General features: G+C 37.5%; 1 protein-coding gene across 1 annotated transcript; it reads right to left on the bottom strand.

Moving 5' to 3' along the window:
* Positions 1–1,648: 1,648 nt before the first annotated feature.
* LOC145593503 (methyl-CpG-binding domain-containing protein 9-like) lies at positions 1,649–20,326 on the bottom strand. Its single transcript, XM_081649756.1, has 10 exons — positions 19,570–20,326; positions 16,979–17,690; positions 15,741–16,847; positions 14,982–15,653; positions 14,454–14,759; positions 13,168–13,503; positions 11,388–11,486; positions 6,454–6,888; positions 3,014–5,305; positions 1,649–2,423 (listed from the first exon to the last, which is right to left on the bottom strand). Exons 1-10 carry the CDS (start codon positions 20,160–20,162, stop codon positions 2,121–2,123), a joined length of 6,855 nt encoding a protein of 2,284 aa, XP_081505882.1. The 5' UTR covers positions 20,163–20,326; the 3' UTR covers positions 1,649–2,120.
* Between the last annotated feature and the right edge of the window lie 1,855 nt (positions 20,327–22,181).

The following is a 22,181-nucleotide window of genomic DNA, read 5'->3' as shown; positions in this document are numbered from 1 at the left end:
TTGCACCTAGTAGACTGCATGTCGATATGCAAACCAACAGTTGAAGATCTGTCGAAGAGTAAAATGGTTTGGAGGGTAAAATGGTATGAGAACTACACTATAAAAAAACTAAAGGAGACTAATGTTTAGGTTATATTTTAGTGCTAAATGCTTATGATTAGGCTATTTTTGGGCTCTAAGGAGTAAAACAATTTGGAGGGTAAAAGGGTATGGCTGTATGAGCAATAGTTATACCCTTAGTGCTTCTTCACCCTGAACTAGCTAAAATTGGGTGGTCTAGGGCCTATTATAAAAACATTAAGTACATTAAAAATGAATAACCAATGTTTTTCAGTTTTCCTATATAAATGTCATCATTATAACATAACATAACTTAACATAACATGTTTAAAAGTTACAATATAAGGTAAGAAATGAAGCAAATTTATCTTGTGTCTAACCTAAGGAAGACAAGCTAAAGTTTAAGTACTTTGGTAAAGCTGAAAGCTGAGAACACCAAAAATTCAAGTATCCACTAAGTTCAAGTATTGGTCAAAACTCTATTCAGTGAAGCATGTCCTTTTACTCCTTAATAATTCCATACAGCTAGACAATCACGAAATATCGCTTAAAGGGAGAGAATAGAAGCAAGCATTTCCCATTCAACCGGTATTGATGAATCAATACACAGGGAATTGAAGTATCAGACAAACTTATAATGGTGGATTACGCTCCTTCGAGATAGTTTTCAAAGTAGCCATGCTCCTCTCCTCAGAAAGACCATACTTCATTTTTTTTCAAGCAGCACAAAAAGGAGAGCTGGTCGGGTTGAAGCCTTAAAGGGCCTTTGAGGCGGTGCCATATGTTAAATATCTAGTAAGCTTAGAAACTAATCTCTTTTTTTTTCTTTAACAAGAAGTGCTAAAAAACAAAACCAGTCAAAGAGAAAAATAAAAAAGCTTACGACGTTGGTTTTCGTCGCCAACCAATGAGGCGGGGTAGTCCAAGAACGAGGGACATTTCTAACTCAGCACTCAAAAAAACTCAAAAGTGCAAATCGGATATCACGTAATAACCACCTCGAAGAAATGGAAGCAGATCCCAAACCAGACAACAAGTTAGAACAATCAGTGTACATGAGAATCCGACGATAACCTTTTCGGATACCCATTTGGAGTGCCCTAGAGACACGCTTTGTATTGGTATTGGAAGCTAATTCAAAGGCTTCCAATACCAGACTAATCTAATATTGGTGTTGGAAGCTTATTCAAAAGCTTTGTCAAGTTCAAACTGTTTTTTAAAACATATCACTGTTGTATCATGAAGATGTTATAGATCTTATTTACATGTTATAATTGTATGAGTAGCAATTTGGCGTACCAGCCCTTTTGCCCTGAGGGTTATTGCATCAGATAAAAAATGAAAGATAAATAATCAACTATAGATTGCAGCAGCGTAACAGCTTGTATCTAAGATAAAGAACACATTGAAATTCCAGTGCTATTTTTGCCCATCTTCCATTTTAGACTTCAAATAAGATCTAATTTGAGATTGTGGTTGATCTTATCATATTGCTATCCAAATCTTTGTATACATAGACCATCTAACTAATGAGAACAGATATAAATTAGAGCTAAAACGGTGAAGATGGTAAGTTGAAGCCAAAACAGGCTGTGAAAAAATGAACAATTGACTAACTTTGCTAAAGACTGTTATTTATACATTTCTATTCCTACACTATCTTTACATCATTTTCTGATTTACATATCAATTTAGCTCAATAAAAAGGTACCTTGAAAAAAAGGTACCCATTCCCACCAAAGAAACTAAAATCAAGAAGCTGCAGCGATAGTCGAAAATTACACTTCACCTGTCTCTGTGCGAAACTTTGTTCTTTCCCCCAGAATCCAAGTTAGCATGTCAGCCTTGAATCCCTTCAGAACTTCAGCAATTAGCAGCAAATACAGATGCCTCGAGGCTCCATATCATGGTGTTCAGTTTTTGTTGTAACCCTTGTGACCAGAAACAAATATGGTCAGGGATGATGATCATCTCGCAACAAAATTGCTGCCACCCATTTCAACTGGGATCCAAAAATTCAATGGAAAATTTATGCCAAGCAAACATACATCTTAACCCTGTCAACCCTCAGCATCCCTCTTCCTCCTACTAGATCTCCGGCCCTGCTTGGGTTTCTCTGATGAGTCCAAATTAGAGGGTGATTGCTGATCTACATCAGCACTGGGCTTCAAACTGTCAGCCACTGTTAGATCAGATACAGTTCTCTCATAAATAATTGCATTGTCCAAAGCATATATACGCAGCGCAAGTGATGACAAAGTAGAAGTTTTTGCAGCTGCAGATAGCGACGACCAATACCATCGTTCATTTTTCAAGTACTCTGTCTTAATCATGTCTTCAAGTACAATCGACGCCTGGACCATCTGAAAAAGTTATCCAAAACACATTAATATCTTCGTTTAAAAAAAATAAGTATTTGTACATATATAGGGTTGGGATCCAATGATGAGATTCTTAAAATGAAATGAGGACTAATGTGCAAAAACAATATCACTGAATTAGCATAGGAATCCTATATACTATTATCACTTTGCAAATTGCGGACTCCTAGGCAATATTTGGAGATGAGAGAGAATAAAAAAGGAATCAAAAATGACAGATGCCTAGGCAATTCCCCTCTCATGAACTGAAATTTACCATATAAACCCGGGTGCACCGTGCATTCAACTAATCACCCAAAGTTAGTTTTTTCTCTTTAATTGATGATTATATGAAAAACTCATCAAAGTGAAAACATGCACTGTGCACCCGGGTGTACATAACAATCTCTACTCGTCAACTCGTCTCTATAACAAAAATATTAAATTATTTATCGCTACTACTATCTCAATATTATGACAGAAAAAAAGTGAACAATATGTTGGACGAAGGCAATATGACGTTCACAGTAAAGTCATAGCAATTCTATTCTGTCCAGGACACTTCCAAAATGACATTTAAACCCACATCATACCTCAAATATAGTTTCTGCTGCCTTTACAAAGGCATGCCAGGCTCTTCTTCTATCTGGATGAACCTTTGATGGTCTAATTGCTTCTTCAGGCAGCACAGCTTCCATGTCAAGTAAACAAATTTTAAGTTGTCTCAGAATTTGAGCATCTCTACCAACTACAGGCTTCAAAGAAGACTCTGGTACAGTACAGTATGTATCTGTCGTGGTGGGGGATGCAAAATTACTTGGTGGAAATTTCATTGATCTTTCACGAGTGATTCTTGGTTGTAACAAGCCAGTTTCCGTAATCTCATCATGTTTGTTTGGTATAAATGTTTGCCTGCCAGGATCAGCCACGTTACCAGAGCAGCTTTTACCAGGAAACTGGTCACTTTGACCAACTGCCTGTTCAGGGATCATGCTTTGATCAACATCTGCAGAAATATCATGTTTCGGTACCACAAACCTCAATGTTGGATTGCTCAAAAAAGGAGACATAGCTGACACAAAAGACGGCGTTCCTTCAGATCCAATTAATCCTATTCCACGCACTAATTCTTTGATGGAGTCATTTGTGACAAACTTGGAACTAACTTCTTCCAATTTGTGAGGACAATTTAAACCCTCACTTCGAAATTTAAAGTATCTTGACAGATCAGAACCCACAGGTTTAGATGTTTGAACTCTATCAGTTGCCATGGCAAAATGCTGTTGAGCATCAGGTTTTCTCACGATCCTTCCCCCAACAGGTTCATCACTATCTTTTCTCTTCCCAGGAACTGTTGAACTAGATCTGCAGTTGCCGTTGTTATGATTGTCAAGTTCCTCCGAGGTGTAAAAGGTTCTATGGCAAGAGAGACAATGGTTTCTGGAAAGCCATATGGGTTCAAGACATCTACATCTATACAATTTTTCATCACTGGTCTCTCTTGACCGCCTTAGTCGTATCTTTACAACTTCCATCTTATCTGCCTGACAAAAAGGCCCATAGCTACGTTCCAGAAGAGTGTCTGCTCTCGTGACTAGAAGACCAGGCATATCATTCTCTTCTGCAGATATTGACACAGACAGAGAGATCTTATCTTGTTTTCTAGTTTGATGCAAGTCATGACATCTCAACTTTTGCCAATTTAATATAGAGTCTTTCAGTTCTCTTTCTTTTGGGTTGTTAAGTTGAAATGACTTGACTAATTTTTTGATCTCCTCCTCAGATTGATAATAGACCCATTGTGAGCAGGTTGGGCGAGAACAATCAGGCCCATAAACAAATGGACAAGCTGCACTTGAACCCTCAAAACTCAAATGGCTATCAGATAGAGAGGGAGATATATTTTCAAAAAAGAAACCCTCACACCCCTTTGCCTGACCTACATGTTGTGCTCTAGGTTGCAAGGCCAAAGTACCATCAACAATAATCCAAGGACGTGCACCATGCTGGGCTGAGGCCCAATACAATCGACCAGACGAATCACTACCCAGAAACTCCATGCGCACAGAAGACTTCAAAAGTTGTGATTCTGCATCTGCAATTGACTGCTGAAGGACAGACAGCTCCTTCTGCACAGAATTTAGCTCCAGATTGGAAGCTTGCAACTCATTTGAATTAGAGCAAGAGACATTTTCAGTCGTCTCAGAGTTCACACGACCCGAAGCAATAGAAACTCTTGGCATGCTGTGTTCAAGTGCTCTACCATGAAAAGAAGATTCAATATCCACTCCACTAGTTTCAGGCAGAGCAGCGTTAGAAACAGAGCAATCCTGTAATGGTTCGCTTTTATGACGTTTGGATGATCGCTCGTGAGGATCATGACTTTCAAGAGAGGCACTATCTTCATTCACAATCTCCACAAGATCTTTCACTTGACACATAGAATCTACAGGCTTCTTAACTTGACTGTCACTAGAACTAATTTTCTCCAAGTAATTAACATTTTCATGTCTCCTATGACTGTTGGAATGCAAAGCACCCATATCCCTTTTTGCTTGAGGAGCATTATCAGAGACAGAAGGAATGCATTCACTTCTTTCAGTTACAGCATTCTGAAGCTCTGTGGAATTGCTAGGGTTTGCTATTGGGACAATATTTCCCTCGATACTAGCATCTCCAGTCACAATTGGGACACTAGAGACAAGTTTTGCAGCTGTGGTAGCCAGTAGTACATCTTCCCGTAACTTGAGATTCTTCAGCTCAGAATATAGCATCCGCAGCTTCTGCTGCAGATCGGCAGACATTTCAAAACATTGCTCTAGGTGTTGACGGACTAGAATTGAATTAAGCACCTCATCACACATAAACTTAAGTAGCAAAATTCTCTGCACCAAAAAAAGGCAATGTTTGTCAGAATAAAGCATACAGTTACATGCAATTAACAATAGCCAATTAACAAGATCAGCATATAGAGCATTCACAATAGAAACTTTACTAAGTTAATGACTTGAAATCCCATCCAACTAAAATGATACCAGGTTACCAGCTACATGTAGCAAATAAAAACGCACATAATTAATCCCTATTCGTGGTTCAAGAATATTTTATTTAAATTGAATCTCTTCTTAGGATAACAAAGGAATTCTTCAAACATGATGCCAAGGTTTCCCAACATAAAGCATCCCAACCCCACACCCCATTGAAAGCAACCTCTTTCTGCACCTTTAGGCATTTAGCAATAATATTGTAATTACACTAGTTAAAACTCACAGATTGCGGGTCCCAAAAGCACAAAAGAAAGAAAAAAAAAAGATTTACCAAAACAAACATCAGCTAAATTTTGACCTTAAGTATTAATATGACCTTACTCAATTCTTTATATGATAAATAAATAGAGGGAGGGAGCTACTATTTTCTGTTGTGCATTGCAATTCATCTTTGTGATCATCAGTCGGTGGAGCCTTGCAATATGATCAACAACCAGGAAACTTCTACAGGCCTCCATACACATTCATTCTTCCTTCCCCATTTTTCTTTTAATTTATTTCCTATAAATCGGTATGATACCCATAGACCACTTCTATTCCCTTTTAATAGTTATGCTTACCAATTACATCCATTCCGTTTTGTTTGTTACACTTCAGCTTTTAACAAAGTTTTTTCCACCTAACCCCACACGCACCACTACAAATGAATTTAAAATCCATACACGGAAGAGATAATCTAGAAGAGTATAATTTGCATTGTCTTAAGTCTAAAAATCAACAGTAGTAGGATGACATTAATATACTACAGTATTACATTAAAAGCATGTTCGTGTACACGATGTCTTCCTTTTTATTTTTTTAAATAAAAAGCGTACCTTGCTAAGCAAATTGGGGAATAAGAAGTATCACATCAGACCAGATTAAAAAATCAGACCAGAAAAGTTCTTTAGAGGGGATTACCCATTTGGCTAACCGGACAACTTTCCATCTCCATTGCTTGAAATTTACGAAAATTTAGAAAGAATAAAAATGAGTATACAACTAACCTCATCTACACTGAAGTCCCAATACTCCTTCTGTTCCATTACAGTAGCTAATTGAGTAAGATCCTCCAAGAAATTACGTATCCCATCTCCGTGATTCTTTCTTCGATGTCGTTGGCCAATGAACTGGACACCTTTAGAGGTTCTCCCTAACTTACTTAACCCAGAAACACACGAGGGGCAATACCAGTTACCTTCGGGGATTCTAGCAAGAGGAGGATTCAGGCAGTACGTATGATACTCAGCATCACAAGTATCACATAGAAGAACACTATCATCATCTTTATCAATGCCACAGACTTTGCAGACACCCTCATCCCATGGGGCTTTAGGAATATCTCTCGTGGAGGCATATACATCTTCAATCTCCTTCTTTGCTTCAATACTTATCTGCTCCATTTCTGAATACTCTTTAAGTTTGCTAACAAGAGCAACAACCTGCAAAGACCCCAAAATCAACAAAGACGAGACCAGTATCAACAACTCACTGACCAGCAGAGTCCTAATAAAGAGGAAAAAAAAAAGACTGACAAGATAGAGGAACGAAACCAAAGATCTCTTTTTCCCATTACAAATTCAATTAAGCTATTTTTATTTATTCTATTATACCCTTGCGGTGATAATTTTACCCCAGGAAGTGATGTTGCAATTCCCTTACCCATCCTCCCTAAGTATCCCGCATACAAAAGAATCATGAGACAATGTTCTAGTAACTACCTGGAATCTACCACACTCCAACTACTACTATAACAACCAGATCCACCACTCTAATAGCACCACCCTGTACCACCTTGTACTCACTTGTACTACCACTCTCCAACTACTACTATATCTACCTTGTACTCTCACCTTCATCTTATTCATCCAATCTACTACAGCTGGCCGCTACCACTATAATCACTTTACCTACCACTGCCCTGTATACCACCCAAAACCACCAAACCTAAACAGGCATTCCCATCAATAAGCATCAATAAACCCCCCCACGATATTCACTTTACCTACCTGACTGCCCTAAATACCACCCAAAACCACCAATCTTAAACAAAATTACCATAAATAAGCATCAAGACACCACCACTAATTACAACTGCCAAAGCAAACCACCCAATCCATCTAACTAAAAATTTGACCATGTACAAGTGAAGCTCCACAACAAAGGCACGATAGAGGTCATGGCCAAAGAGAGAGAAATTGACACACAGAATAAGAATCTTCCTGGTATATTTGTTGAATATACACTTCCTCAATTTCAGAATAAATGCACCATTTTAACTTTTGCCAACAATACAACTTGAACCATTGATCACCTTTTATATAAAAATAAATAAATAAAAAATCCATTTTCTTTTATGAGTTACACTTAACCTACTTTTAACCTAATTTTAAGGAGTTTAAGTGACTTTAATAAATTACATATACGTGGGGTACTTGGTGTATTAAAAAAATTGTATTAAAAACAATGGAGTTAATATAATATTAAAAAATAAGGAATGTAAAGGGAGGAAAGTAACAAAATTAGTAAGAGTGGGTAGGAGTGGGGACAATTAGAGGAGAGTTATAATACTACCTCCGTTTCACATAATCTGCAACAAACTCCCTTTCACATTCCCCAAGACAAAATTTCTTAATCAAAGATTAGTAAAATAAAAACATGTGATTAATTGGATGAGAGAGAAAGTAAACACCACCAACACCCACCCTCTCACCACCACTAAGATCTGAAACCCCACCACACCACCACCCAAAACCCACCTGACCAAATCGCACCACCACCAATTAGCTCACACCACCACCCAAAACCCACCCAACCAATCGCACCACCACCTATCAACTCGGACGGTCGCACCATAACCCAACAAAACCACCCAACCAACCTGACGAGCCACCAATCAACTCGCACCACAACCCAACAAACCCACACAACCAACCCGACCAGCCAATGAACCCACCAAACCAACCAACCCGACCACTACTAATTTAGATCTAAAACCACAACTTACCACCATCCAATTACGATTTTGAAAAGGGGCGAATTTTGAATAGGGGAAAAGAGGCGGCGGCGACGGCTTTGATAAGGGTAAAAGAGGCGGCGGCGGCGAACTTGCAAGGTGAAATATTCGGTGGTGCGGTGGATAAGAGAGAAGATAGAAGAGAGAGAACAGAGAGAAGGGATGGTGTGGTGATGGTGCGGTGGAATGGTCGGTGGTGTGGTGGATCTGGGTGGTGGTGGTGGTGGTGCGTTGGTTGTGCGAGAAGAGAGTGAAGAGAGATAAAGGTTGGTGCTGGTGGTAATTTACAGGGAGGAGAGAGAAAAAATGGTGATGGTGGTGGTGGATATGGTTGTGAGGGAGGAGAGAGAATGTGGGTTAGGGTTTTAATTATGAGTAATTTAATTTGGGTTAAAGAGTTAATATGTTGTTTATTAAAGTTAAGTGTAATTTAGTAAGGGTATGGTGGTAATTTTACACGGAAAAATTTACTAAAAGAGGAAACCTTTTTTTTGTTGTACATAATGTGAAGCTTCCCTAAATGGAAATTGTTGCGGATAATGCAAAACGGAGGTAGTATTAAAAGTACTCCCTCCATATTTTTTTACATTACATCACTTTCCTTTTTAACTAATAAATTCTCTCTATTACATGGGCCTTATTTTTTTTTTTTCTCTCTACCTCCTCTACTTCAAAACTTGCCTAGGAGTTCGTGAAAACTAAAGTGATGCAACTAAAAATATGGAAGTAGTAATTTGCAAAAAAAAAAAAAAAAAAAAAGGGAAATTTTCTTTGGTAACACTATACTTTCTAAATTTCTCAGTGGTAAATTGCGAAAATTTTTATTATCATAACTGACAAATTTAAACTAATTACTTAACTATAGTTAGTATTTATTTTTATTTTTATTTTTTATATTTCAATTATTTTAATAATAATTTTTTTAATAAAAAAAAAAGTCACCCCCTTCAATTCCCCCACCAGCATCCCACAACCACTCCCCTGCCCCAGCCACCACCCTCGTAGGCGCGCTCAGCCACCTCCATCGTCAGCGCGCTGACCTCCCCTCCCCTGCCGCGCGCACCTTTCCCCCATCCCCTGAACCACTACCTCCTCTCCCCGAAACCTACCTCCCTTCCCGTCAAAAACCTTAGAAACCCCTCCCCCACCCCCCGAAATCTCACAGCCACCCATCCCCCAACCCTCGAAGAATTAAATTCGCCATAATTCACCGGGGTTAGAAATTTTCGTTGAGAAATTCGATGTATTACTTCCTAAATTTGACCATGAAAAGCAAGCAAGAACCGTTGACGAAAACTCTAAATTGGAGAAACTAACCCACAAATTATTCAAAATTGCAGAAGAACTCAGGCTTTTGGAGGCTCAAATTGGGGAGATTTCAAGCCAAATTCAGTGAATTTCATTTGAGGAGAGATTGATTCAGGATTTGAGAGATTATTTGGGGAAGGGGTACGGTGGTGGTTTAGGGGGAAGGAGAGGTGCGGTAGGGGTGGGGGAGGTCGGCGCACGTGGGTGGAGGGAGGCCGGCACACGTGGGTGAGGGTGGGGGAGAGGTGGTTGCTGTCGACGATCGATGTTGGTGATCGAGAAAGCTGGGTAAGGTGAGGAAGAAGAAAGAGGGGAGGATGAAGAAGATGATCTTGATGATTGAGGGTATTTTAGGAATTTAAGTGTATTAAGTGTGTTAAATGAGGATATTTTAAGAATTTTATTTTTTTTATTCTAAAAAAATGTTAACCAAGGATAAAAATTAACTAAATTGTTTCATTAAGTTCACCATTGAAAAATTTTAACTAATTAAAGTTTACCAAAGATAACAATAATTTTGAGAATTTACCATTGAGAAAAATAAAAACTATAGTGTTACCAAAGAGAATTTCCCAAAAAAAAAAAAATAAATAAATAAATGTGTTACACCTAAAAAGAGAGATTATATCAAGCCCTTGTCCACTTCCTCTTATCAATGCAATGCTGAACTGAAATTATTTTTACTAAACTAAAATAATTTTTGCTGAACTTCAATTATTTTTACTAAACTGAAATTAATTTTACTAAATTGAAACTAATTTTGCTGAACTGAAATTATTTCTTACTAATTCTCTATTATATATCTTCTTTAAAGTTACTGACTTTGGGCCTAAATATACTTCCTCCAAGTCTTTTTAGCTCACACGTTTCTTTAGCACATTTGCCAATGCACAAATTCAACCATTAGAATCTTTAAACCGATAAGCGAAAATTATAAAAAGTTGATATTTTGCAAAAAATATATATATATCATGACGAATCTAATAAAATCTCACATAACTCTTTTTTTTTATTATGTATAAATCACAAAACCCGGTCAAAGAGAAGTGTGGGAATAGTGCTAAAGTCAAGACGTGTCATCTAAAAATACCAAAGGTAATATATACATTGAGATAAAACAAACAATTATTAAAATAATGACATATTTTACAGATTAGTAATAAGCATAGTCAAAGGTAGTATATAAATACAGTAAAAACTAAAAAGTCAAAATGCATGTCATGTGAAACAAAAGAAGTAATGTCAATTACGGTATGACCCAAACTTCAGATGGTCATAAGGAAACTACGAATTTAGACAAGGAACCATGGTTCATTAATTTTAAACATCTGATGTGCCTAAAAAGGCAACACTTAGAAAGGAGTAAAGCTAAAGTTGAGCGATGAATGGAGGTATTCACTATTCAACAAGTGGTGAGGGAAGTGTCCGGCATAAGGTTGGGAAATGTGATGTTCTTCTATCTCCTATGGCCTATGCTAATAATTTTCTTTACCCCATATAAATGAAACCATTTAGTAGTTTCCCTTTCTATTTGTAATTGTATAATATGGGCCCTAAAATATATAGAACAATAAACAGAGATTAAGGCTGCTGGGAAGAGTACAAGATTTTGCAAACCTCTTCTTCATAAAGCGTCTCAAAACTCTCGGACAATGATTCTGCCAATTGAACCAGCTCTGGCTGCTCTATGTGGGCGATTCGTATATTTTTATACAACTGCCAAAATGATTGAATATGGTCAGCAAACAATAGATCTATAGTTTTGCTCACCTATCTTCAAATGTTAAAAGGCACACTAGGTAGAACCAAAGATACTGTCCATCAGAAAGCCAAATATAAAACTTTAAAAATACATATATTTATATAACAAAGAATGAAAAATTCACTGATTACCAAAACAGCCTTTACAGAACAAGAGGAAAATAGTCAAATGGAGTAAAAGACCAAAGAGAGAGTGGTGTCACCGTAATTAAAATATGCAGAAACATTTCCACAAAACTCCCAAGATAAAAAGAGATCAAAGGGAACCAAGAATACTACATCCCATGACACTTCGTGAGAAAAATCAAGCAGGGAAAGCCCCCATAAACAAGTGGTCGTCACATAAATTTCTGAGCACTTAGAATGTCCCAGATATTGAGCTTTGAAACAAATTAACAGCAATCTACTCGGGAAACATATTTCAGATCAACAATTCCTAGATCATTGCATCTGAATAAATCAAGCCTGAAAGCCATAATGTACAGAATGTAAACCATCTCAAACTCAGTTTCCAGTAACAGAATGTTATCCATTTTACATTTATGCTTCAAGCAAACTATTTCAAAACATGCCATTTTAATATTACAGATAAGAAATTTCATTAAAATTAGCCACATCCTTCATGAAAATTGTTATAAATAATTTCACAAATTATTAAACAATTTATGGAGATTAAAGAAAAACTTTGATAAAAAATTTGCATGTAAAATTGCATGTAGGGAGGGTGAGGAAAGGACGGGAAAACAAGATGACAATAAATTTAGTGATCAAACAGTTAGCAACATAATATTGATACACTTCTCGGCCTAAAAGTTGCTACTCACCTACTCCAACAATCACACAATTCCTGCGACCAAAGTTACTTTTCACCAAGTTTGATACCAGAAAGTGTTGGTCGTAGAAAAAGGACTCAAAAGCAGTCAGACATGAAGTCTAGAAGCAAAGGCTGATACATATTTCCAGAAGTGAAAATCCATTCGTAGACAGAAACTTGACGCTTAATTTCATCTTCATACTAAACCTACCAATATACCCAAAGCAGACATGCAAAGAGGGCGTGAAGCAAAAGCACACAAAATGCTTGATATGGAAAAGGACAATCATAGACGAGAACAGCCAGTAAAAGAAATTATCCTTGCAAGTGAGTAAATCAAAACAAAAAAGTGATTTCTCTAAAAAACAATGTAACATTGTTGTCGATTCATTGCTTACAGTAATTCTAATTACATCATTAAAACTAACAGTTTACATTTTATAAAGTTAAATTGACTAATGTTAAAGATTACAAATTTAAAAGTGTCATACAGACAATACTAATATTACAAAAGCACGAAAATCACATGACTATACAAACAAAGATTTGGTGATGTGCTCATAAACAATAATCCATTGCTTCCCCAAAAATGCATTACATAAATCACAGAACTGAGTTAGCTTACTATAAATATACTATCATGAGGCTTATGAATTCTAAGGCCAATCAATTAGCCTGCCAATCACTGTCTTTGGCAGACAATTAATTTTCTTAGTCAAAAATATGTAAGAAAACTTGACATCATATTGGCACATCAGTAAAGAGAGAAGCAACAAGTATTACAAGATTCAGTGTGTATTTAAACGATATGAAGAAGATTACCTCCTGAACATCTTCAAGAAAGGCTTCAGGTGATCCACTATAGGCTCCAAATGCCAACCTCAAGTCAATTGTCCGAAAATCTAGTGGGCGAGGCACCATCCCAGGGGAACCAAGCATTCCTTCATCATCATTTTCAGAAGAATGGATCAAATTTCTCCCTACCAAATTGCAAAATACTTTATCCTCGTCAGCAGAAGCAGCACGACGCAGAAGTATTCGACATTTCCGCATAATAGTGTCAGATATAGAAACAACTGTCCTCTTTTTTCTTTCCATGCGAGCTTTTTGTTGTGAGCTTTCAATGAGAACATCTGCCAGCACTGAGAGGACAGCTTTCTGCATCAATAAGCAAGTACAATATTATACAAGATAGTGTAAATAAATAAATGCACACTTGACACAAGGAACATTCAAGATGCATTTTATAAAGCAACAAAAACAGCAGAAAAATTGAACAGAGCAGAGCAACCTGGGATTCTGAACTGATCTGTAGTTAAAGGACCACATTCACTATTCTAAAACCTAAAAGGATTGCAAAAACTAAGAAACTCAGACATCAAAAATAACACCACTACTCACATTTTGCAAAAATTAAATAAATGAAATAAAATTTCTCGTCTTACATGCACCAAATGAACAAAAGCCACCAAGCCTTTTTGGGACATTCTGCACACATTGGCAACTTGGTGTCCAATATTTTTCAATATGTCAAAATACATCAACTATATGTTTCATATCTGTCATGATCATTTCAAAACCCCATACCATTTGTGAGTACAAAATATATTGAGCTCTACCTGGCGTTTTGGGACATTTCATGAACATTTTTGGCATGTTAGTGCCCAAAATATTGTGGAAACACCAAGGACCAACGCTTACATAGAGATGAAATTTAAACATATAAAGACAGAAGAGAAAATTTCAAGGGGCCAGCTATTAATGAGTCTGAAAGCCTTTTTGTAAGGCTTCCACACACCATGCTGCAACAACACCACCCTCCCCCCAATCCCTTTCTCATCCTCCCAAACCCAAAAAATAATCATTACAATCAAAAGAACACATTCAGGACTCCATTGAGAAGCAAAAAACACTTACATTTAAACAAAAAGAAAACATTACAATACTCGCCAATCCAGTAACCAGGAGAAAAATTAATAAAAAGAAAGAGCAACTAAAGAATTTCAAAAAAAAAAAAAAAAAAAAAAAAAAAAAAACCAAAACAAAACCAAACCACAAGGAAATCTGAGATTTTAAAGGCATGATGATAATAAGTTCAGGAATACCACCTTAGTTGGTCCAGAAGCATTGCCCTTGTAAACTTCCTTGCTAATAGAGTGCTGCAGGGTCTTTTTTGCCCATGCTGGTGGATCCTTATCCAAAGCATCATAAACACACCTTCTGATTCTTGTACCTACATTAGTTGGCAATTTCCTTACAGGTTCTAGGGCCTGAGCCCAATCTGGAATGATTCCATCACCATTACCCATCCCTTCAGAAGTACCAACTGGTTCCGGATCATCATCCTCTATGGTCAGACAATCATTTTCACTGCTTAGACATCCGTAAATCCGCCTTCTGGCTTCTGCAAGTAGCTGAGAATCAATTATGTTAATGCAAAAATACTTTATTTCTATACCATGCTAATTACAATGATTACCAAGTTCATTCTTGAATACTAAATCCTGAAGTTGGATTCGTATCGACAGATACAAACACTGACACCAACAGATTCTAGAAAGAGTAATATCAGAGAACAACGAAACTTTAATTGGATAACTAACAACCCAATACAGGGGATATATGCATAATCTTACCAGTGCATCAGCCTCAATTCCTGCTACCCCAACTAGAGAGCCACAGAGGACCCCTCCATCACCCTGTAAGCAACGGAAGACTTTTCCACATTCACGGATAACATTTTCAGCCGAATCAAGATTCCCATCCATTGACAGCACAGCTAAAATATATCTCCGAGCCAATTCTGGCCAAGTCAATTCATTAATAGGCAGTAGATTAAGCTTTGGCCTAATGGCAAGAATTGAGCTGTCAACATCTCTTCTTCTACCTCGCCTTGACTTCGACTCTGTGTCTATGCTTGGATCCACCATTGCTGCAACCTTTATCTGCAGCTCACTCACAAGCACATCAAGCAACGAGATGTGGGCCCTCTTCAATGAAACACCAGCGCACTTACTGTTAGTACATGATACTTGACTGGCATGAAACTCTTCCCTCACAGCAGCAGACTGCATTTCTATAAATTTATTCTCTTCGGGAGGACATGCAATTTCACTACTTGATGAGGAAGTACGCTCACTCAAGATACTGGATCCATCTACAGCATGATCACCTAGATTATCCCTTTCGCGAAATCCAAGATGCGACAAACTCTCAAACCAAGAGCTAATGAGTTCTGTCTCAAGTTCATCAAAATTCACAGGCTCCAAACCCAGAATCTCGTGAAAACGTCGAAGTAACTCCCACACCTATGAGAAGCAAAAATGAGAATGAAGCATAAATTCATAATAGCCAAAACCACAACCCAAAACTAGCTAGATAATAAGTGGACATACCTGCAAAACATCTCCAACTCGCTGAGGTGGAAGCTTAGCACCTAGATGCTTCCCAGGGGGGCGAATATGATCAGTACCAGCAAGCTCCTCAGTTGTCCTGTAATTTTTGTACAGGCCATCAAACACCTTGTCTTGTTTACACTGCTCTATGCTCTTCCCGTTGACGAGTAACAGCCCATTACAAACCAATGGTGTGGTCAAACTATCATTTCTTCTAGTCAAAATTTCATAATTTGAACATTGATGGACATCAGGAGATTGCTCAATAAGTTCCTGGACGAATTCTACATCCAATCCAAATCGATCCACACTCAACCAGTTCTTTAGAGCTTCAAGTGCTGAATCAAGTTCATCATCACTTGTTACAGCCAATGGGACCTTCAGTGAGCCCAGCAAGCTACAAAATTTATCCAATGAAGAAAATGCATCTTTGTTCTTGTAAGTTTTGACATCACAGACAGATGACATGCCCTCTTCTACATGCTTGCAGAAAAACTTCAGAGAGCCGTTCTGCTTGTATGATTGGCGGCAAGCATCAACTAGTTTCTGGGCTATATTGCTCCAAACAACAGATGAAGAGCGGCCATCTACTGAAAATTCACCAATCTTCTCACCTGTACATAAATTATGGGCCAAGAGATCTTCTGGCTTCTCCGAAGTAGAATGGACTTCAAGTGTTGAACTGATTGCCTTCTGACCATTAACCTCATTTGGACTACTTAGAAACCATGAAAAAGAATCATCTTCTGGTGGGAAGCAAGGATCTGAGAGAAGCATCTCAATACAGCATTCTTCTTCTAAGGGAGTTGTTTTCCCTCCAAGTTCTTTACCTGGACCATTCAAACAGATACCACTTTTCCTCTGCAAAACAGTTGACCCATAAGGAATGGGGAGTGCAGAACATGCAAACCTTCTAACCTTGAAAACAGGTCCTGTATCACCACCATCCAACACATGGCAAAGGAAAAGAGAGCCAGTAAATTTATCGTGCCAACATGACCTATAACCTACAGGCCAAATCTGACCAGCATCATGGTATGATGTTCTTGTATCAATTTTTCCCAAGGAAAGAACAAACAAATCTTCATACTGGAGAGGGAGCCCTTCCTAAAAATACAATCAAACATAATAAAATATGAGTGACCTTAAAACAACTGAGATGCAAACAACCATCTCACAAAAAGAACTATAAAACAAGATAAAGTATCAAAATGATGCCATAAGGACCAGCAATTTACATTTTCTTCAATTCCAGTGATGCCATTTTCTTCTTGTGCATCATCCATAACTTCTATAATTTTTTCAGGCTTACTCATGAACTTGTCTTTCTGCGAATTCAAAAAGAAACTATTACTATAACCACTCTTCAAATTGTCCTTGTTCTCCACAAAACCATTGCCTACTGGAATCTTCATTAACTTCCTTCTTTTGGGTGTATGCAACCCATTCTTTCGTAATGTAGAGCCATAATCACTTCTTGTTTCAAGCTCCAAAGGATTTCCATGAGATGATAAGCCCAGATAATTAGCAACATCAGCCATGGTTTCAAACATCTTCCCGTCTGGTGCACAGTAAACAGCATATGATTCACAACCATTCTTAGATTGTTTAAATTCCACACGCCAACCATCCTCTAGAACACCATGCCTTTCAGAAACAAAATCTCTAAGAGACTGCAAAACTTCACTTGAATTCCAAGATGGTAACCTAAATGTTGTGCCACTAGTCCTAACTCGTTCTAACTGAGAACCATATTTTATATCTTCGAAGCTTCTAGCTGTAGACCGATTGTTATGTAAAATATCTTGAAAATCCAATCTCACAGTATGTGCTACTATAGTAGATGTCTTCTGAAAGCCAAATCCATTACCCGAATAGATAAATTGGGGATATGGCAGCAGGCCACCAGGCGCATAACTGCTGATAGTGTTATCACCAAAACAGAGATTTCTACAATGAAAAAAAAAAAAAAGGTATCAGTACTGAAGTGAAGAGACAGACATTTCCAAAAATAATTCGCTTGTTAGACATTGGATGGCATTAAAATTGAAAATGCACACTACTATCTACATCCAGGTGCAGCAGTTAAGTTCCAAAACATGATCTATGAGCTAGGCACCTTGGTGTTCATTAAAAATGATTTTTTTTAGCTGAACTGGGATATAGCCAGAAGAAAGGATCAAGATTTAACATGCTAAACAGAGTATAATTGTCATATGTAACAACTAAACAGAGTATACTTGTCATATGTAACAACACAGTATACTTGCCACTCTCTAAGCACACTTCCTCCCACTGATACTACCAACTCCCATGAGAAGCATATTCAATCTGCATGTCTTAAGAGTTAAGATAGACAGCAAACACACCCAGATACAGCATTCGATATATTCCATCTGCCCTCTACTTTTACACCAGACGCATAAAGGACATCAAATAGGCACAAATTTACTTCTAATTAGCAGATTTAAGGTGAATGCCTGCAGAATCTAAGTCAAATGCAGAGAGAGGCCTTGTTTGGGATAGAAATTCTTAGAGAGCTTGTAGCATATTGGAGCCTATTAGAGGTTTTGAACTTTCTAAAAAGGTTATTTGTGAGTTTGATAAACAGCTTATTAAAAGGGTTTTTTGGGATCAAAAATCTCTTTTTGAAAAAGCTCACAATATGAGCTCTTTGAAATAGCTATATGAAATTTTAGCTTTTTGAAAATTACAAACACTGAAATAATTGATAATTAACTGATTATTTACCTAACACTTCTACATACAATCAGCTAATCAAACTAGCTGATACAACAAACTAGTCAAACTACTTACAACTAGCTATACCAATCAGCTACTAGCTAATTAGTAATTACCCAAAATCTAAGTCGAATGCCTATAAAATTGTGTATAATGTTAATTTAACCAAAGTGATGTTTCTCCGACTCTTAATTTCACCTCAAGTATCCATGTCGGATACTCGAATTTCAGACACGTATGACAAATGGACAATTCCAATGAACAAAATCCAGCAAATGTAACATTAAAAAAAAAAAAAGCAAAGACAAACACTTTCCAAACCTGGCATATATGAATATTAGCTATTTGTCACATAATATCAATCAACATTCTCAAAACATCTGGAACCCCCAAAATTTTGCACATTAGGGCTATTCATGGCCCTTTCAATTAAATAAAAAACAGAAATCTTGTTCAACTAAAACCTAATCGCACATTTTGGCAATTCATTCTCTTAGCAATGTCGTTCAACATGTGGTGTGCCCCCTATCCTCAGCTGTCAGCTCACTGTAATGTCCTAAAAGTACAAACTTGCAAACCTAAGACAACCAAGACAGCATCCCAAATTTCTTCACCGCAAAAAAATATAAAAATCACCTAATGTACATCTCATCATGACAACTTAGCTTGCTCGACCCACAGATCACGCCTCCATACACGTAAACATCATAACAATTAAAACCTAATCGCACATTTTGGCATTTCATTCTTTTAGCAATGTCGTTTAACATATGGTACGCGCCCTATCCTCAGCACACTCTAATGTCTTTAATGTACAAATTTGCAAGCCTAATGTACATCTCATCATGACAACATAGCTTGCTCAACCCACCGATCACGCCTCCACACACGTAAACATCATAACAAATGGCATTGATCGCAAATGCAGCAACTCACGTTCAAAATCCAACAAACTAAATCATGCATTCCCATCAGGCAAAAACATGACATTACAAACCTAAACATTCCTGCTCACATTATTACATGCAAATAAACATAAAAACAATAATATCATCTCAAAACTACATAAATAAACCCAACAAATTACCTAGAACCAGCCGCAGCAGCAGCAGCAGCAGCAGCAGCAGCGACGGCAGCGGCAGCATCGACAGCAGCGGCAGCATCGACATCACAATCACTTGGCGGCGAAGCATTCATATCAAGCAACCTAAACCCTCTCTCCTCCTTCCTCCCAAGCCGCCACCTCTTACTCCCAACCCCATCCACAGCACATAACCTACAAACCCACTCATCCCACACACCCGCCGAACCCGGCACAACCCCGGCACAGCCAAAATGAAACCCCCGCTCACACCCATCACAAACCAACCTCTCGGAAACAAACTCCGGCGAAGGTCCGCCGCAACCGGCGCACGGCGCCACATCCTCCGGAATCTCCGCCGGCGGACCCTCCGGCAACGGCGGGTTGTCGTGAATAGAGCGAACAATCGAAGTAGGAGAGAGAATGAAACTGGAAGGAGAAGGTAGGGTTTCTGAAGGAGACGGAACTTCGTTGAGATCGATTGCGAGTACTGAACGATGTTGTTGTTGTTGTTGCGAAGATGTTGACGAAGATGTTGTTGAGGTTGACGAAGGTTTCGCCGCCATTATCGACGACGAGTTTGACTCGGTGAGTTTCATCGGGACGAGTTGGATTGGTACTCTTCTCTTTGTCGTCGCATTTTTATGATTTTTATTTATTTTTTGGGTTTGAGGTAAAGAGGAAAATAGGTAGACCAAAAAGTGAGTAAGAAGAATAGAGAGTGAGAAAAAAGAAAAAGAGGAGTTTTAGAGAGAGAAAGGACAGAAGGAAGGTGTGAGTTGAAAGAGGATAGAGAAGGAAGATACTCCGTATTAAAAATTGTTTGTTTGGTGTTAACACTTTGGCACGTGGTGACGTAATGTTAGGAGAAGAAGGGAAAGTAGAGCCAGATTGATTTTTTAAAATAAAAGGATTTGGAAGAGTTGGAAATTGGAATTAAGGTTTCCCCTAGTTTGCTTTTTTATTGGATTTCTTTTGCCTCGTCTAAGGACTCGTTTGGTTACCGTGGGTAGGATGTTTTAATTCATGGGAAATAAATTCCCTTGCTAAATGTGGAGGAATTCTTGGTCTCAAGTAGGTAGAGACCAAGGTAGTCTCTAGTAAGGTTATTTTCGTAATTTAACGAAAAGTAAAAAAAAAAAAAGAGTACCTTATCTGTAAGTACCAACGATATCTATATAGACAATACCACGAAATACCATCCTACAACGTCTTGGTATCATCATAGTACTGTGGTTGGTATCATATTAAACAAATATTATTGTTGGTATAAGTAGCTTTATAGTTGGGATCCTAATTAAAACTTTGTTGGTATCTAGCTGCGTTCGATTGGTATCAGAGCCATACTATTAAAAGCTAAATTAGGTTGTAATTAATTAAGTAAAACTGGAGAATACTAGAGCTTCTACTGAGTGTAAGAAGCTTGAGTTTAAGCATTACTATCATATTCCACAAAATTCTAATAATCTTGGCCCAGTCCTTAATTATATTGTAGATCAAATTGGTGAGCTTAAGGTACAATTTGGTAGCATACATTATCGTTGTATGAGCAGTGAGCATAAGCTATTAACAGAAATATCAGAGATTAATAAAAATTTAAGTGAGCTAAAAGAACAAGTTAAACAAGTACAACTTGCTTTAACAAACGAGGTTAGACATCAGTTTAACAAAGAAGTATCACCTAGTAAGGAAAAGATTGTTCCATATAAATATAAATATCCTTTTCAAAATCTAGATAAAAATAAGAAGTTTATTGTATCACTTCCTAAAAGACCTATTAGTAATCAAGAAAAGAACCAAGAGACTAATAATGAGCCATCATCTTCAGGAGAAAACACTTGAAGAATTACAAGTCTTATTCGATAAGGAAGAAGACCCTAATAAGCTTAACGAAATCATGAATTTAATTTCTAAAAAAGGGATTTCTTCTATAGAAGAAAATAATTATGTTACTTTAGAAGAAGACATATATCAACAAATGGGATTAATGAAGTTAAATGATCTGGATTTTCTACCCATAGAAGTAGTCCAACGAAAGATTGAAAATAAACTAGGTAAAAGAGTAATGGATAATAATGATGTGGGAGAAGAAATTATTGATGAAAACATTAACGTAAATAATGTTATTCAAAGACCTAGATATCAAGGAGAAGGAAGTTGCACACGACCAAGATACATACCAGGGAAGACTACCCGGTTTAGTGTCAAGGTTATGCCAAACCAAACTCCTAAACAAGAAGAAGTAACTCTTGAATCCATAAGTCAAACTGGATATAAGCTTAAGTTAGACGGAGTAAGAGATAGACAAAATGTTCTAGATCAATGGAAAAAGAGCATGAGTAGTGTACTCAACCTAAACACTGACTGGACTTCTGAGAATTTCTTAAATTATATCGAACATAGTTTTTATGGCTGTGTAGAAGATTGGTACGATGGTATAGATGAAGAAGTCAAAGCTACATTAAGAGCTAGTGAATCTCCTACTAGAATGTTTAGGCAGTTATGTCAATACATTGAGTTAGAATTCATTGGTCCAAGAGGTGATCCTAATGAAAAACGAATAGAATATCAAAGAAAGTTAAGTAACATGTCCATCTGTAATATGAAATATGTTGAAA

The sequence above is a fragment of the Chenopodium album genome, chromosome 19 (genome assembly GCF_948465745.1).
Source record: "Chenopodium album chromosome 19, dcCheAlbu1.1, whole genome shotgun sequence".
Taxonomy (NCBI): Eukaryota; Viridiplantae; Streptophyta; class Magnoliopsida; order Caryophyllales; family Amaranthaceae; genus Chenopodium; species Chenopodium album.
Note: the sequence above shows the minus strand (reverse complement) of the source record. Positions and strands in the feature narration are given on the sequence as shown.

Bases quoted from the DNA above. Each gene is read 5' to 3' on its own strand.
- LOC145593503 (XM_081649756.1), bottom strand. From the start codon at position 20,162: ATGAAACTCACCGAGTCAAACTCGTCGTCGATAATGGCGGCGAAACCT. The intron at 17,691-19,569 runs GTAATTTGTTGG...TTTTCATTGTAG, and splicing joins GCTGCTGCGGCTGGTTCTAG to AAATCTCTGTTTTGGTGATA. The intron at 5,306-6,453 runs GTTAGTTGTATA...TTTTTGGTGCAG, and splicing joins GGGACTTCAGTGTAGATGAG to AGAATTTTGCTACTTAAGTT.